The sequence below is a fragment of the Salarias fasciatus genome, chromosome 5 (assembly GCF_902148845.1).
Source record: "Salarias fasciatus chromosome 5, fSalaFa1.1, whole genome shotgun sequence".
NCBI lineage: Eukaryota > Metazoa > Chordata > Actinopteri > Blenniiformes > Blenniidae > Salarias > Salarias fasciatus.
The window spans coordinates 7,286,007-7,301,291 of record NC_043749.1 but is presented as its reverse complement, the minus strand read 5'-3'; the positions used below and the strand labels follow the sequence as shown (position 1 = coordinate 7,301,291).

The 15,285-nt window shown below is 43.2% G+C and overlaps 2 protein-coding genes across 2 annotated transcripts; one reads left to right on the top strand and one right to left on the bottom strand.

Annotated features, from left to right (window-relative positions):
* Positions 1 to 782: 782 nt before the first annotated feature.
* On the bottom strand, positions 783 to 8,043 carry mon1a (MON1 secretory trafficking family member A). Its single transcript, XM_030092725.1, has 6 exons — positions 7,993 to 8,043; positions 7,438 to 7,589; positions 4,380 to 4,748; positions 3,542 to 4,307; positions 3,213 to 3,360; positions 783 to 1,178 (listed from the first exon to the last, which is right to left on the bottom strand). The coding sequence occupies exons 2-6, from the start codon at positions 7,559 to 7,561 to the stop codon at positions 1,038 to 1,040; spliced, it is 1,548 nt and encodes a 515-aa protein (XP_029948585.1). The 5' UTR covers positions 7,562 to 7,589; positions 7,993 to 8,043; the 3' UTR covers positions 783 to 1,037.
* A 497-nt stretch (positions 8,044 to 8,540) lies between these two features.
* Positions 8,541 to 14,132, top strand: traip (TRAF-interacting protein). The gene is made up of 16 exons (XM_030092102.1): positions 8,541 to 8,675; positions 8,849 to 8,967; positions 9,048 to 9,105; positions 9,215 to 9,301; positions 9,643 to 9,682; positions 9,764 to 9,891; positions 9,981 to 10,075; positions 10,256 to 10,369; positions 11,375 to 11,462; positions 11,539 to 11,628; positions 11,702 to 11,790; positions 11,908 to 12,063; positions 12,158 to 12,197; positions 12,298 to 12,402; positions 12,477 to 12,527; positions 13,694 to 14,132. Exons 2-16 carry the CDS (start codon positions 8,870 to 8,872, stop codon positions 13,799 to 13,801), a joined length of 1,347 nt encoding a protein of 448 aa, XP_029947962.1. The 5' UTR covers positions 8,541 to 8,675; positions 8,849 to 8,869; the 3' UTR covers positions 13,802 to 14,132.
* The last annotated feature ends 1,153 nt before the right edge of the window (positions 14,133 to 15,285 follow it).

Sequence of the window (15,285 nt, the reverse complement as noted above, 5' to 3'; positions counted from 1 at the left end):
GGTACATGTCGACACACACACCACTGACAGCAGTACACAGGTCACAGTCGTTCTCCTGGAGTGCTCTTTAGCATAAACAAAGTGCATAGAGGTAAAATGGCAATGGTTCATAGAGTCGTGAAAACACAACTGGAATGTAGATGCTTCGCCAGCATGTTGAACAACAAGAGAACATAATCTACAGCAGCTCTTGAACAATTTCCAGTTTTTTTTCTTATATCTAATTGAGTTCTTCATTATCAAGAACCAAGTTCATAGCGTTAAAAAAAAGACAAACAGCGTTATTTTTTTTTAAAGGTATAATAGCTCTCTTGCAGTAAAACTATCCTTTACGACAGATCTTCAGAAGCATCGTTCGCAGTGCTGCTTCCAATTCCATCTGCTGTTGCTCAAATTAAAATTCATAAAAATCTAGCCTGCTAAAATACTTCACCAGTTTCTCCGAACTGCACTGTCTACCCCACCTGGGTATTAAAGCGACACTAAGGAACTTTTCAACCTTAATAAAACATTTTAATATCTTTTGTGATGATACATCGACTTACAATGGGTTGAATGACCCCTCTGTCACGGGCTGAGGGCGTCAGTATTGCTTTCACTTGGACTAAGAAACTGTGAGGAGGGTGGTAGGAACCCAGCACACGGCATGCGTCACATTATGATATAATATTGTTTAGCCACCATTAGATTCATGACCTCGTCGCTATCCGTCCTTCACACAGCCACTGGAAACAAATGTAGGCGAGTTCAGTCTGACAGCACGCCACCGGGAGCAGCATTTTACGACGTCACGCACTAGGCCTCATGGGAACTGTAGTATTCCTTTAGGCAAAACACTACCGCTTTTGTCCACTGGCGCCGCCAAAATCAACGGAAACTGAAAGTTCCTTAGTGTTACTTTAAATCAGATGACCAACGAGCGAGAAACGTTTAGCCTTGAGCCGCTGTGACACTAGCACCGGGACGGCAGGCGTTCAACATGCCGCCTCCAGCTTCGGGAGGACAGAGAAGGCGGCGGCGGCGGCGGCGGCGGCGGCTCAGTATGTCAGAGGGCTCAAGATGAAGAGGCGATCCTCCTCCTTCCTGATCCACTTCAGCAGTTTGTTCACGGCGGAGACGGCCAGGGCCTTGGTCGCCAGCGGGCTGAAGCAGAGGTAGAGCTCGAAGCCGCTTGTCACCTGCAGGGAAAGAATGCGAGACAAGGCGGGAGGCATGGAAAAGGTTGTGTGAGGCTCAGATTCAACACAAACAGAAACAAAGTGACTCTAAGCATCACTGTCAATCACTGAAGCCGCGATCACTAACCTGGTGCGACGGCATAACGACTAATTGAGTCGCGGTACACGCCCTCTTCTTTGGATTATTTATAGATGGAACACTTATTTATAGTCTGTAGCTCTTTATTAGCCTCTTATTAGTTACACCCTGCAAGTGCTGAGTTTTGCCCACAGAACCGCCTTAATTCCTCGTGGCATAATTCAACAAGGTGCTGGAAACATTCCTGAGAGGTTTTGATCCATAGTAACGCGGCTGAATCTCGCCGTCGGTGCGGATTTGAGGGCTGTTTGCTATTTGGTTTCAGATCTGGAGGCTGCAGAGGTCATTTAAGTCCAGCGAACTTACTGTGATGTTAAAGAAAGTAGTGAGTTGTTGCTGTGGGGTGTATTCATCTGAAAGGGCCCCCAGAGGAAGAAGACATCAACAAAAACACTCTAGAATCTAGATGTAGATCAAACAGGTGGGGGGGAAGGTGACGTGCCTTTGAAAATAATGTGATTGATTAAATCCTGGAAAATCTGGGATCATTCCTGGAGATGGTTGAAAGGAGGAATCACCTGTTTGTTTCTCACTGAAGTTCACTTAAAGCACTAATATTGTGTAACACTTGTTAAAGTGCGGCTGAATCGACAGCTCACTCATACAGTCAAGCTCTGATCTTGTCACCTTGATTTATTCATTTATTAATTTCACTTTCATACATTTAACTTCTTTACAGTTTTTCTTCTATTTCATTTTTATCTTATTTGGATCCTGAATGGAATTTTTAATCATCATAGTTACTAATATCAATTGCTGCTTTCTCTTTCTCTTAAAGTCAATGGGCAATTTGTGCAATAAAAAAAACATTACACAAGAAAGATTAGTATTGCTAGTAAAAGCCATTTTCAGCTCAGGGGTGATGGAGTCTGTTTGACAGGAAGTTTCACCCAAAAATTTTAAGAGTTGGTGATAAACAAGAGGATAATAAACAACTAAACACTCGGAAAATCTGTGTCTTGTCTACTTTCAAAGAAACTAATCCACAAATGTTCATAATTATTTGAAATGACATGAATTGGTAATTCCGTCTCTTTAAAAGTAGCTTGCAAGTCAAAAAAGAGCATGGGCACCCCTGCTTAGACGGGGGTTTTTAACTGAAGTCCTGCTGGGGCTGATGGGCCCAGAGAGCCAAAAACCCCCTCACATCATTCTACCACCAGCTGAGGACCGAGGTGTTGCTTCCAGCCCGGATGGATCAACGCTTTCATGTAATTTGCATCCCACTCTGGTGACATGCACACGTCTTGGCAGATATCAGTGAGACTCATCAGAGCAGGCGATGTTTTCAAGTATTTTCATTTTACCCATGAGCCCTCGGGAGCCACCGCTCGTCTGTTATCTCCTCATTCAAAGGGCTTCCTGTGTGGCTTCTGTTTTGGCAAAGCTGCGCTGTCAGAGCCAATGGTCCATGGTACTAAATGATGATCACACTAAAAACAGTATTTCCAAACCTGCTCATTATTTATCCTCTTATTCTTTTAGCATTGAAGGTAGTTGACTATGATCTCTTCTAATATGTGGTTTCACCTCAAGCACACATCTAAACTTCTCACTGAATGCAAACATCTTATCTTATTGAATCTTCATGAGTGTATATAATCAGAAAATATAGATTTTTGTGATTACATTAAATCGTGTGTTTTCCTTGTGCATGCCTGGGTTTACGTCATGTGCCCTGACTTCCTCCCACAATCCAAGGTGTGTGTTTGGTTAGGTGGAAACTCTAAATCAGCCATGGGCAAGTGGCGGCCTGTGGGCCACGCGCTGCGCCTGTCTGCATACTTTACAGTGCACGGGCAAATTCCCCAAAAATAAATCAATCCCTGATTTCACAACGTATAGCAGTAGCAGCAGGCTGATGATTATTATTTCATGTCCTCATCCAGACTGACCCAAGCCAGCAGGTTCTCGGTCTCACTGCAGCGGTAGAAGGAGCGCAGAGGTCTGGTCGGGTGGTGCAAGCAGCTGTGAAGGTCCTGGTACAATCCCATCAGTCTTTCCTGCTCTTCATCAGACTCGTACACGACAGGAAACTCTGGACTGGAAGAACACAGGAAAAGGTTAAAACTATCAGAAGAAAACTGAAATATAACCTGACATGAGCTGTTTCAATAGTTTCGAGCTGAGATTTTGTTAATGAGCTGTTAATCTCTTGGATTAAAAAGGGAAGATACAAATACGAGGCTGAAAAAAGTCACACAATCGGCATGGAGACGCCCACCTGGTGTACAACCCCGAGCTCTTGGATTTGTACAGGAAGTGCCTGAGCTCTGGGATGCCGACCTGAGCCACGGAGTAGCTGGGACACTTCAGGGCGTCCTTGAGCGTCTGGTAGGCGCTGCGCTTACTCAGCCTCTCCAGGAAGCGCCGCTTGCAGTCGGACATGTTAAAGAAGTCCTCCCGGTCCGTGGAGACCAGGATGAGGCAGAGCTCAGACGCAGGCTCCAGGTAGGAGATGTGAGCGTGGAAGAACCCCGCCGTGTTGAACTTCGGCAGACAGATGGGCGTCCAACCTTCGCCCTCTCTGAAGGACGAGGAGGAGCCCACCAGGTTGAAGACCAGGTGCAGGTCCATGTGGTGCAGAACCTGGTCTTTCTTCCTGACCAGGGTGACGAGGCGGTCGCCCGCCAGCAGGATGGAGAACACCAGGCTCTTGGCCTTGGCGGCCTGCAGGCTGGACGACACCACGTCCCGGGCCGAGCTGGCCAGCGGCAGGCAGGTGACGGCGCTCAGGAGCAGGCCCGGGTCTCGGTCCAGCCGCCGCAGCAGGTTGTCGGTGAGGTACTCGGAGCCGGCCAGCAGGCGGCGCAGGTCGTAGTTCTGCTTGTGCTGGAAGATGTGGTTGAGCTGTGTGAGCGTGAGCAGGCTGACGATCTGGTAGTAGATGTACTGCAACTCCCGCAGCAGCTCTCTGTCTGACTGGCAGGTCCGAGACACGCCCACCAGAACCAGGGGACTCTTCGTGAGGAACACCACCTTACAGCCATCTAGCAGACATGTTCGCACAAGTTAAAGTCTGTATTTAAGAGGCACGAAATTCCTCCAGTGTATATTCTGACCTGCGTGAATGGAGCGGATGATGTTCTTCTCAGCCTCCACAAAGGAAACGAGGGCCATCATCACCCCCATGGTGCTGGACAGAGCCTCCTCTGTGCCGTAGCGGGTGTAGATCGGCTTCCCAGCCTCGCTCAGCACGAACACGTGCTTCCGGTGGCTCCGCCAGGCCTCGCTGGACACGTCCTCCTCCTTCGCCCGACCGTCGGACGAAAAGTCATTGTTGTGCTGCTCCTCCAACGCCTTCAGCTCCTCCGTGCAGTCTTCTTCCGATTTGTCCAGCTCTGCCCCCCTCAGGGCCTCTTCCTCAGCTTCTGCAGTCAGATCCTCAAAGGACTGTGCATGGACGAACATGGCACTCTTCCCACCAGCACCTGCACGAAGGATAAATGTCAGGGTGAAGGATGGATGGGTGATATGAAAAAACGTCTTTGGGGTCAGCTCCTTTAAATGGCTTTGACATGGAGAAACATTCATGTTGTCACTGTATGTGTGAGGGTTTTCTCCAGGTATTCTGGTTCCATCCTGCAGTCCAAAAACATGCGTGTGAGATGAGCTGGTGACTGTAAATACATCCCAGGTGTAAATTCTGTCATTCTGTTGGATCTGTGATGGACTGGGAACCTGTCCAGGGTGTGCTTCCCCTGACTAGCTCCAGTCCTTTACAAATACAAACAGGGCAAAGTACGTATAAAAGATGGATGGATAACCATGTTTCACTATGTACTTCTGTTTTTTACATAGTTGACGACTTCTGGTTTGTTTGTCAGATACTGTAATCCTCTTATCGCCACACCTCCATTCGAGCACATCTACTTCCCTAAATGCTTCAACAAGAACTGCAAATAATTGTCTCCTATGTCACGGCTGAGGCACAAACAAATGATTTAATGAACAGAAAGGACAAATAAGAAACACTGTCCTATGTGAGCCGAGATCAAGGTGATCTCTGGTCAAGAACAGGCCTTAATGGCTGCATGAGTCGGTCTAATAATGCTCATTTGATCAGAGATCAAAAATTACTTTTGACTTAGGAGCGACACTAAGATCAATTTTTCTAAGATATAGTTCTCATTTTTTTTGTCAGACTTGATCCATTTCAGAGATGGGAACTGATCGTGAGTACGTAAAACATTTCTGGTTATTTTAGGTTGTGAGAAAATCAGGTCTAAGATCCATCATTTCTCCTGTCACGACTGGATCTGTCAAAGCAGGATGTGGGATGACAGGCATGTGCAGCTGCACACACACACACACACACACACACACACACCACACACACACACACACACACACACACACACACACAGACACATATATACATACATATATATAACTATCGAACTCTAGCCAAGGAAAGCTGGTAATATCTGACAGAACGTGGCATTCTCTCACTGCAGATTTTAAGCACATAACCTCATTGAGAGTCAAGAGTCAAAAAGTCAGATGAAATGCATTTATCCACTTATTAGATGATGAAAGAATTTTTATTTAAAAGCCCATTTTATCCAATGCAGTCAGGAAGTGGGAACATATTCAGCATTTCTTTACATGAGCTTTTCATAAAAGCAGACAGTGTGTGAATACACCTACTGAATACACCAAAAATGTCAAATGGATGAATTCATTCATTCACTCACAACATCAAAAGAAGTCACTTCTGTTACTGTGCTGCAGTGTTTCTGAGTTACCGCAGCTCAATAGGAAGTATTAATCATGCCTCGTTTCAATCAACAGGGAAGTTACTGAGACATAAAACTTTTTTTTTAACTCCAAATACAAACATGTTGGGACAATACGTAAAATTGGAAACAATAACTTACAACTGTCAGCAATTCTATTTGAACTTCTTTAAGATACACAGAATATCACATGCTAAATGTAAGATAATTTAATATTTCACAAAACTGTGAAGCCGATTCCAAATTTGACTGGTAATGAAACATCTCTAAAAAGCTGGAACACACATCTGTCTCGGTTCCCTCTCTTCTTGTAACAATCATTCTATACTATAATCATTTGGGAAGTGAGCAGCCAGTAGTTGTAGTATGAAAGAGGGATGTGGTCACATTCTAGTCTGATGAAAGATCATATTCTGCTGCAGTAGTCTGATACTGCAGGTGTTTTCTGTTGGTGAAAAGTCTGGACTGCAGGCTTAAAAATTCTGCACCTGACGTCTTCTATTGTGAATTTGCATTACAGTCATAGATGCAGTATGTGAAAGTAAAAGACGATTAGGTCTACAACTTTGATACATTTCAGAATCGATGTTTGAACAGCCCAAGCTATACATGCATACATATTGTAGATGCTGGTTTAACGATGGTACGCAAATAACAAAAATTGCTTTCTTCTTTAGTCTGCAGGACAGTGTGTCTCTCATTTAAAGAAAAAACTTAAAATTTTGTTTCACTCTAGGGCAGATATTTTCCGTTGATCTTAAATTCTGTTTATATTAAGTTTGGCACACAGAAGATAACAGCTTTGAAATGATGTAATAGAACGGTAGGATCTTCCCAGCCTTCCCATTTTCACCATAAAGAACAGTTTTCTCTCAATTCTGGACACAGCTTTTCACAGAATACTTCATCACTGCCCATCTTTACTTCAATTCACTTTATTTATAATGATGTATTGCTTCCAACAAATTCAAAATGAGCTAACATATGTTATGCTGTATCTGTTCCTCTATGAGTAGAATGTTGTTTTATAGAAATTGCACATTGATGTGTCCTGTTTGTGTACATTTAACAAAATGAAAAGAAAAGAGAGGAGGTCACAGGTTTCCAGTCCATTACAGAACCAATGCAGAGACAATCACACACTCTCGCTCACTGTCATTCAAACCTACAGTCAACATACAGACACTAATTAATCGAACATAAATCTCGTTCATGTTCTGTAGTGTGATTCCATGAGGGATGAGCCACAAGATGGCATGATACGCAATATTTTTTTCAAACCGCCACAAACTGACTGAGATTCACTGAAACAACACAGTATCAAATTCTCTCACTGCTGATGGCTGCAATGTATTCATCCTATGACCTGTATGGAGCTCACCTGGTTCAGTTCCCTCCACCAGACCTGGTGTGGGACTGTCCGCCCTCTCTGTGCGAAGGCGATCCACCGGTGCCAGAGTGCCAGTTTCCCAGGCCACAGTGGCCCTTTGTCCCTCTCCATCCATCACTGCTGTTTCTGACAGGAGCACACACCTGGCAGGAGACACAGACACATAAGCATAGAGAGAGGCGTGAGCAAAGGTCAGCTGATTTGTGTTATGGCCACCCATACGCCTATCATTACAATGTACAAGCCTTGAGCTTCAGCTATGAAGTTGGATTTCACTCCAAGCAATGCCTAGTGTCACTAAATGTGTTAGCAAAACCAGGAACAAAGTATTTAACCTTCACTTCCAGGTCTACAAACAGCACAGTTGTTTTCTGTGTGTTTGAGTCAAAAAGAAGCTCCAGATTTACTGACAGAAAACTTAAAAGGACACTTTGATTGCCAACTTTAGCAGGAAATCAACGAAATTTGACGCTAATCGGTATTTTTTAACGTGTTTATTCTTACAAAGAGAACACATAGCTCAATAAATGATCTCTAAATCCTTACCTTTCATTTCCGCGGCTGTCTTCATGTGACAGTTCTGCAGCTAGCTAACAGGGACGATGCGGAAGTAGAATTCTGGGATATGAAGTTCTCTTCTTCAGAAGTTCGTTGTCCTTGTGAAATATCCATCTGGACAGAACGAAAACATCAAAATATTTTTTTCATATTAAATTAATGACAAGTCCGACCGTTCAATGTTTCACATCACATGTTATAATTCGTGTTTTGATTTAGCTTTGGTTTGCTGATCTTGGTGGTGTGTTCACGACACTTCGGGCAGTCAAGCTTTGTGCTGGTGATGACGATCGACTGCACTTTTTCATAAAACATTTAATGCTGCAAGAATAACGGTAATATTCTATAGTGACGGTTTTAACTCTTTCAAACAAAATATGCGTTATATGTAAACTCATATGAATATTTCCATGTTGATTTACAATGCCAGGTTACTAATTTGACATTGTGCACAGTGCGTGGGTGAACGAGGAGCAATGAACGCACCACCGAGGGGTGGGACTTATGTTTGAACGTATAGCGCGTAAAGACCGCTGCTCATCGTGTTTTGTTAGCGGTCTGTTAGTTAGTTAGTTAGTTTTGTCCGTACCGGATTAAGTAACACGTCGTGCTTAGTATCGGGAATATCTGTTTACTTCCGGATGGTGCTGCAGTAACTTCGAACCATTTTGGTAAGTATAAAGATAAGTGAGGCTTGAGGCGCTGATCAACATGCAGCTAAGCTAATGAGTGCAGCTGAGTCAGTCAGACTTTAGCCGATTTTAGCGGCTCCGTTCAAGCCCAGGAGCCACAGATGAAGAATGTGGTGTGGCCTTTTAATCGCAGTTTTCTGGTTTCAAAACAGAAGGATCAATGAATCGACAAGATGCCGATCCGAGCAGTGTGTACGATTTGCTCCGACTTCTTCGATCACTCCAGTGACGTCGCTGCAATCCACTGCGGACACACTTTCCACTATGGATGGTAACGTCTGAGAGCTACAAAAACCCATATCGCCGATCAAGATAGTCTGTCGCTGACTGTTGCGTTTCCTCTCTCTTCAGTCTCCTTCAGTGGTTTCAGTCAGCCCCGACTAAAACCTGTCCGCAGTGCAGGAAACAGGTAAGATGTCACCAAGTGTCCAAACACCATCAGCCCAGAATGAGACACTCCTGCCGAACAGAGAGAAGATCCAGCTGTGATCTGTGTTGTTCTTCTGATGTGTTTGTAGGTCAGCACTCGGCACATCATCAACAAGTTGTTCTTTGACATTAATGAGGAGGCGGATCGGGCAGCAGTGGACCCTGAGAGTTTGCAGGTATCAGACTTACAGCACCAGTCAAACTGTTATTAATGTGTAGTGTTACTCTGGAACAGGGGTGTCAAACATAAGATGAGACCCGGGCTGAGATATTACTGATGCTCCTGTGAAAAACAAAATATGAAAATTTTGTATCGGAAAGTTGTGCCACAACAAAGAGGGTTTAATTCAAAATGCTGTTATGGTACGGTTTTACCACTTTGGTCCACTCATGAAACTAAGCCACATGTGGTTCCTGAGCTGAACTGTGTTTGACACCCCTGATCTAAAATCCACAGACTGACTTACTGTCATCGCATTGTTTGGATGCGTCATCTTTTTGTCATTATGTTTCGCAGAATGAGCTTGACCGAATAAAGGCCCTTTTGAGCTCTAAAGGTATAAAATATGACACACTGATGCTCATTTATGAGAAATAGGCACCACCTATTGACTCTATTTTTTGTTGTTTATTTGCAGAGCGAGACTGGCGGGAGAAACAGAAGGCAGCAGACAGTTTAAAAGACACTGTGGAGAAGCAGAGAAGAGATATGGACAGTATGCGGAAAGAGATTATGGAAAAGGAGATGCTGTGTTCTGCCCTCAGAGTACGCTCTCTGTTAAATGGTCTTTAATGCCGTCTTCATACTCTATCTTGCTCTAATCATACTTTCAAAATGGTTTATTCCTCTCACAGAAACAGATGATATTTTTGGAAACACAACAGAATGAGGTCCAGGTTGCCAAGGAGGAAGTTCGGAAACTTAAGAGGAAAATGAAAACATTCGAAGGGTATGTTGCTGTTTACTTACATAATCTGTCATCTGATTTATTTACCATTTAATCTGCCACTTCACTCCATAAAAATGCCTTTAAATGTATCAAAATTGTAATTCCATTCTTGTTTTATTCTGTGTGCAAAGCCAGGTTGCTCACTCACTCACTCACTCAAACTCCTGTTTTGTGGTCCAGCCTGGACGTGTTGTTGCAGGGCCAGAGAGCCGAGGTGGAGTCCATGGTCACTGATATGGGCGTCAGCCAGGCGGCGGTGGAGCAGCTCTCCATCTACTGCATCTCACTCAAAAAGTAAGAAATGTGATCACAGTTAGCGTCGCTTTCTGCTTTTATGTACTGAGATATCACTTCTTTGTTTTTGCTGCCTCGATGTTACACAATCATTTTTCATAATAATTAAGTGTCATAGACTTATTAGTGTCAGTTTAGATAATGTTGACAGAGATGACAATTGATTTATAGGAGAGATTCAGGGCAAATGGTTATTGTTTTTAGTCTCCTTTCTGGTGAAAATAGAATTCACAAGGGCTCCATTCCTGATGAAGGAATCGTGTGCAGTTAATCCTCTAATGTCTCATTTGCCTTTCAAACTTTGGTGTGGATAAAATCAAAGCTGACGCATTTAATTCTTTGTTATTTTGAGTTCTAAAATTCTAAGGAGAGTCACGCGGCATTATTATGCATGTGGTTTAACTCTGCAATTCAAATTTGAAATCCTATTTGGAATTCAGTTGAATTTAATATTGATGCTTTGGATCATATTTTATTGGTGCATCTCTATTTAGCTGATGTTTCTTACATGAACTGTGTGAGCAGGTGGGTGTGGAGGTCTGTCTGTGGTGCCAAAACACAAATGGATGTGCATGAATTTGTCTCTCTGCTCTTTAATGTGCATGTTTTTGTTTTTTACAAATCTATCGGCAAAATGCATAAATGAAATGAGAGAGAGAAGCTTATAGCTGTTTTCATGTCCCTTACATTAGAAATGTAGAAATGTCTGTAAATTCAAAGCATAAATCAAATACTCTGTTCTGTATTTTGTGTTTAGTGATTAAATATTAAATGGTAGTAATTTACTCTTAATTGTTTAGTCTCTTCAAGGTGAATTTTTGACCATATCACTAAGAGCAAACTGTAGGAAATAAAGTAAGAGAAAGTTATGATAGTAATACAAAATGTTGTTACACGAGGCCCAGTTTCTTCAGACTGGAATATTGAAACCTTTGGGGAAGCTGAAAGTGAACAGAGACTCATGAATTCACGTTCCCACTATGCCTCAATCTCCATCTGTCACAGAGAGTACGATAATCTCAAAGGAAGCCTGAGGTCTTCGAATGAGATGTGTGAGAAGCTGAAGAGAGAAGTGCTCTCCTCAAACAACAAGGTAGGAGAACATTAGTCAGCCAGCACACACAGAGAGGAGCTGGGATGTCTTAAAGAAAAGGTTTGTGTCATTTCAGCTGCAGAAAGCTACAGCGGAGGTGAATCACACCAAAGAGGACATGAAGGCGCTCCAGAACGACCTGGCCAGCGCCGACAAAGAGATCTCTGTAAGGCACGCTGAAACGCGGTTTCTGTGGACAGTGAGTCGGCAGCTGAGATTCCTGCATGTCTTTATTCCAGAGTCTGAAGAAGAAAGTGGAATTCCTCCAGAAGACTCTGAGCACGCCGACGCGGACGAACGAAGCCCTCAGCCGGCTCATCTTGGAAAGGTCAGCTCTCCATCGCCAGGCGGCCTCTGAGACGCCTCCCCTGGCTGAAGCGTCTCACCTCCGTATGTGTGTGTGTGTGTGTGTGTGTGTGTGTGTGTGTGTGTGGTTACCCGCTAGCCCGGCCCCGGTGGACCTGAAGCAGCCCCGCCTTCATCACCCAACAGGCAGCGACGACATTGACCTCAACATGACCTTTGACATCACGACTCCAGATGACGTAGTGAAGAAAGCCACGCAGGTCCAGATGAAGAAGATGCGTTTGGATCCTCCTGAGTATGTTTCTTGTTGCCTGCTGTGTTTTGTAATGTGGCTCACATGAACATTTATAGAGGCTATTATGCAGCATTTTCTATTTATTTTTTTTCAGAACTCCGTCTAAACACAATAAAACTTTCTCGGTAAACAAGGTAAGCTTGTACTCGTCTCACATCATGCAATAAGTGAACAATCGTGAAACATTTTATTTGTTCTGTGGGTTTTTAATTTTTTTCTTTCTGGCTACTTTAGCCGAGAGAGGAAGATTCAGCTTTGGACCCGTTCTTCAGGAACTCCCTGCTCTTCAGGAAAAAGACTTTCGGTAGCATGCTGGATCCTCAGAGGAAGACCGGAGCTGTACGTACCACACGGTCGCCTCATGTTTCCAGTGCTTTTTTTTTATTGAGTGAATTGTCTTTTTGTTGTTTCAGATCCAAACTGGCTACGATGGATTAGGAGGACGGACTAAATTCTTTCAGCCTGTATCCTTTCTGTCATCTGGCATGTGGAACTATGAGGCCCGTATTCCAAAACTGGCTGCAGGATGACATTGCTAAGTTTAAAAAAAAAAAAAAAGTTATAAATTATGAAGGTACTGACTGAACTTTTCCAGGAAAGTACCTGTGCTATTTTAAATGTTTTCACTGAGAGTTGCACTGCAGTAAAAACACCACAACACTGAGATCAGCAGTAAAAGCGAGAAATCTTACAGCTCAAAGCCTTACAGCGAGGGGTTGCTGTACATTTTGTTTTATTTTGCACCTGGAAGCGTAATCAAAATATTCCCCTATAGTTAAAATCGCCCTTTTCGTTCATTAAAATGTTCAAATTGTTCAGGTTTTGTAAAAATCCATTGATTTCTACATAAATGTTTCCAAAGTGTACCCATTTCTTTTTGAGCTGAAACAAAGGACATCACATAGATTTATCCAAAAATGTGGACCTCAGGTTAAATTTGGCTGAATTTAACTCTAAAGTTGCTTTGACTGTCCTGACAGGATGTTTCAAGGTCAGTCTTTATAAAGATCAATGAACTTTTTCTCCAAGTATTTTCTATGTATTAGTATAAAAATGCGGCCGAGAGCTTCTCTCTCGCTCTCCGATCTGTGGGAATGTTGCACCAGTAAACACTACGGAGAGAGTTAATTGAGATTAAGAGGCTGAATCATGTGAACTCATCTGTTAAAAGTTTGAATTTAATGGTTATTTAGTATTATGTAAATATCCCTAACTACCAGGCTTTTCAAATGAAATAGTTTGAGTGTAAATGCCATTTTAATTAAGGAAAGCAATCAGTGCCATTTTTTAAAAAATTTCTAACTTTTATGATTTAACTTTTTCTTGATAACTTGCCTACTTATTTTTCAGTGCAATTACACTGGAGTCAAAGCTCATTAGATTAGACATTCAAGTGGAGTCAAGCATTGAAAAAGCCAATTAAGTTTTATACCAATCTTAATTCATCTCCCACTTTTGTTCTGCAAGTTCACGCTTAGTTTAGAGTCAGTCACTGGTGACGGCTGTATCTAAGGTCAAAGACTGATAAATATTTTAATAAGTCTATATTGTCGTGGAAGAGTTCCATGTGCAAACAGGCTGTCAGTAGAAAGTGAACCCGGCCGTTCCTTGACCAGGCGCTGCCTTCCAGTCTCCTCTGGCTGAGATTCGCCCACTCATGAAAGCCAAAAGGAAAAAGGTGACGCGGCCTCCATCCAAGACGGCCACGCCCATGACCCTGGACGGCTTCCTCGAGTAAAGTGTCGGAGTGTCAGGTGTGTGGAGAAGCGCGTCGACGCTGCTTTTGCACAGAGAACCAGCGATCGTGTTCGTCCGCACCGAGCCTTACTTGGAAATCGAACTTTAATTTAAGCGCAGTTACTGGTCTCCTGACACTTCACCTTTTTTTTTTTTTTTCTTTCGACAACACCAGTGGACTTGCTGTACGTTTAATTTTTGTGTTGGTGTGAGCGTGTGTGTATCAAATGTATGAGCTAGGCTTTCTTTTTTGTGAACCCTTCATGTGACTTTGCATGTACATTGTCACCCATTTTCACGTCAATCCTTATAAAAAATCTCCTATGAGCCTATATGAGAACAGTTTTTTAGTTTGTGAAAGGGCTGAAATAATAAACTTTTTTTTAACCTAAGTGAGTGTGAGGTCTGAATGTTGATCAGTTCCAAGCATCACGGGGATTCGGCCCTCCTGCAGAGGGCAGCACAGCGTCCTGCATTGTGAGTAAACATGTCCTGCACATGGTGACGGCTGAATTCATTTATATTGAAACCGCTGCACCAGTACAGAAGGAAATCCTCAAGAAAAAAAACAAAAAACAAAAAGCATCAGTCAAAACAGTAAAACCTGAGTCGTACATCATGATCAAGTAACAAAAAGTACACTGCAGATGATATGGAGGCTGCTGCTGTTGGTACAGCCCAGCTTTCAGAGTCATCTAAATGGATTTTAATGGTCACAGATGTGAGAGAAGCTGTCACGACAGAGGATCTGCCGCGGCGCAGAGTCCAATTCAGCCATTGGGGTGAAGCTGTCTTCCAGGGTTCCCATGCATGAACATGAAAGTAGCTTGTGTCCGATTTTTTTTTTTTTTTGTGGCCCGTCGCCATACGAGCTGACCTTTGGCGCAGATCGGTTGATAACTCCACGCACACAATGTGGGGAAATACCAGACATTGTTTTCAACGGCAGAGAAGTAAAAGTACCAGGTGGGAAACAAACATCCTGTTCACAATCACTCGTGTCCGGAATCCACGGTGAAAACCAGCCCATGCCATACGTAGCACCTGCACCTGGACTTATTTTAACCCAAATGCTGGGTTGCATCAGTGATCTGATATTCATATTGATTTGTTTTTTCCTTTTTTTGTGTGTGTGTGTGTGTGAGTGATCTTAGCTGTGTGGGTTCATCATATCTTCCCCCGGGGGACGCAGGACTAGTAAGAGGATACTGTGGTGCGTTTTTAAAAGCTACTTCCTTCCAGTGCAATCAGAAGAAACGGTCACGACACCCCATACAATTAATACCTCAAAAACATTCATGTACAGATAGAACACACGACCCATGCAGTGCTTTTGGAGCCTGTGAACGGTAATGTTTCATCCACCCCCAGGGACTCCACATACATGCCCTTCCTGTAGGGCAAAGGTTGCCATTCAACTTTTCTTTTTCTTTTTTTTTTTTTTTTTTTTTTTTGTTCTCTAAACGGCATTTCCCAGGGAGAGTT

Excerpts from the sequence above, each read along its gene's own strand:
- mon1a (XM_030092725.1), bottom strand. The coding sequence starts at position 7,561 with ATGGATGGAGAGGGACAAAGGGCCACTGTGGCCTGGGAAACTGGCACT. Across the intron at positions 4,749-7,437 it reads GGTGGAGGGAACTGAACCAG|GTGCTGGTGGGAAGAGTGCC; the intron begins GTGAGCTCCATA and ends TCCTTCGTGCAG. Across the intron at positions 4,308-4,379 it reads CATCCGCTCCATTCACGCAG|ATGGCTGTAAGGTGGTGTTC; the intron begins GTCAGAATATAC and ends CATGTCTGCTAG.
- traip (XM_030092102.1), top strand. The coding sequence starts at position 8,870 with ATGCCGATCCGAGCAGTGTGTACGATTTGCTCCGACTTCTTCGATCAC. Across the intron at positions 10,370-11,374 it reads TACTGCATCTCACTCAAAAA|AGAGTACGATAATCTCAAAG; the intron begins GTAAGAAATGTG and ends CATCTGTCACAG. Across the intron at positions 11,463-11,538 it reads TGCTCTCCTCAAACAACAAG|CTGCAGAAAGCTACAGCGGA; the intron begins GTAGGAGAACAT and ends GTGTCATTTCAG.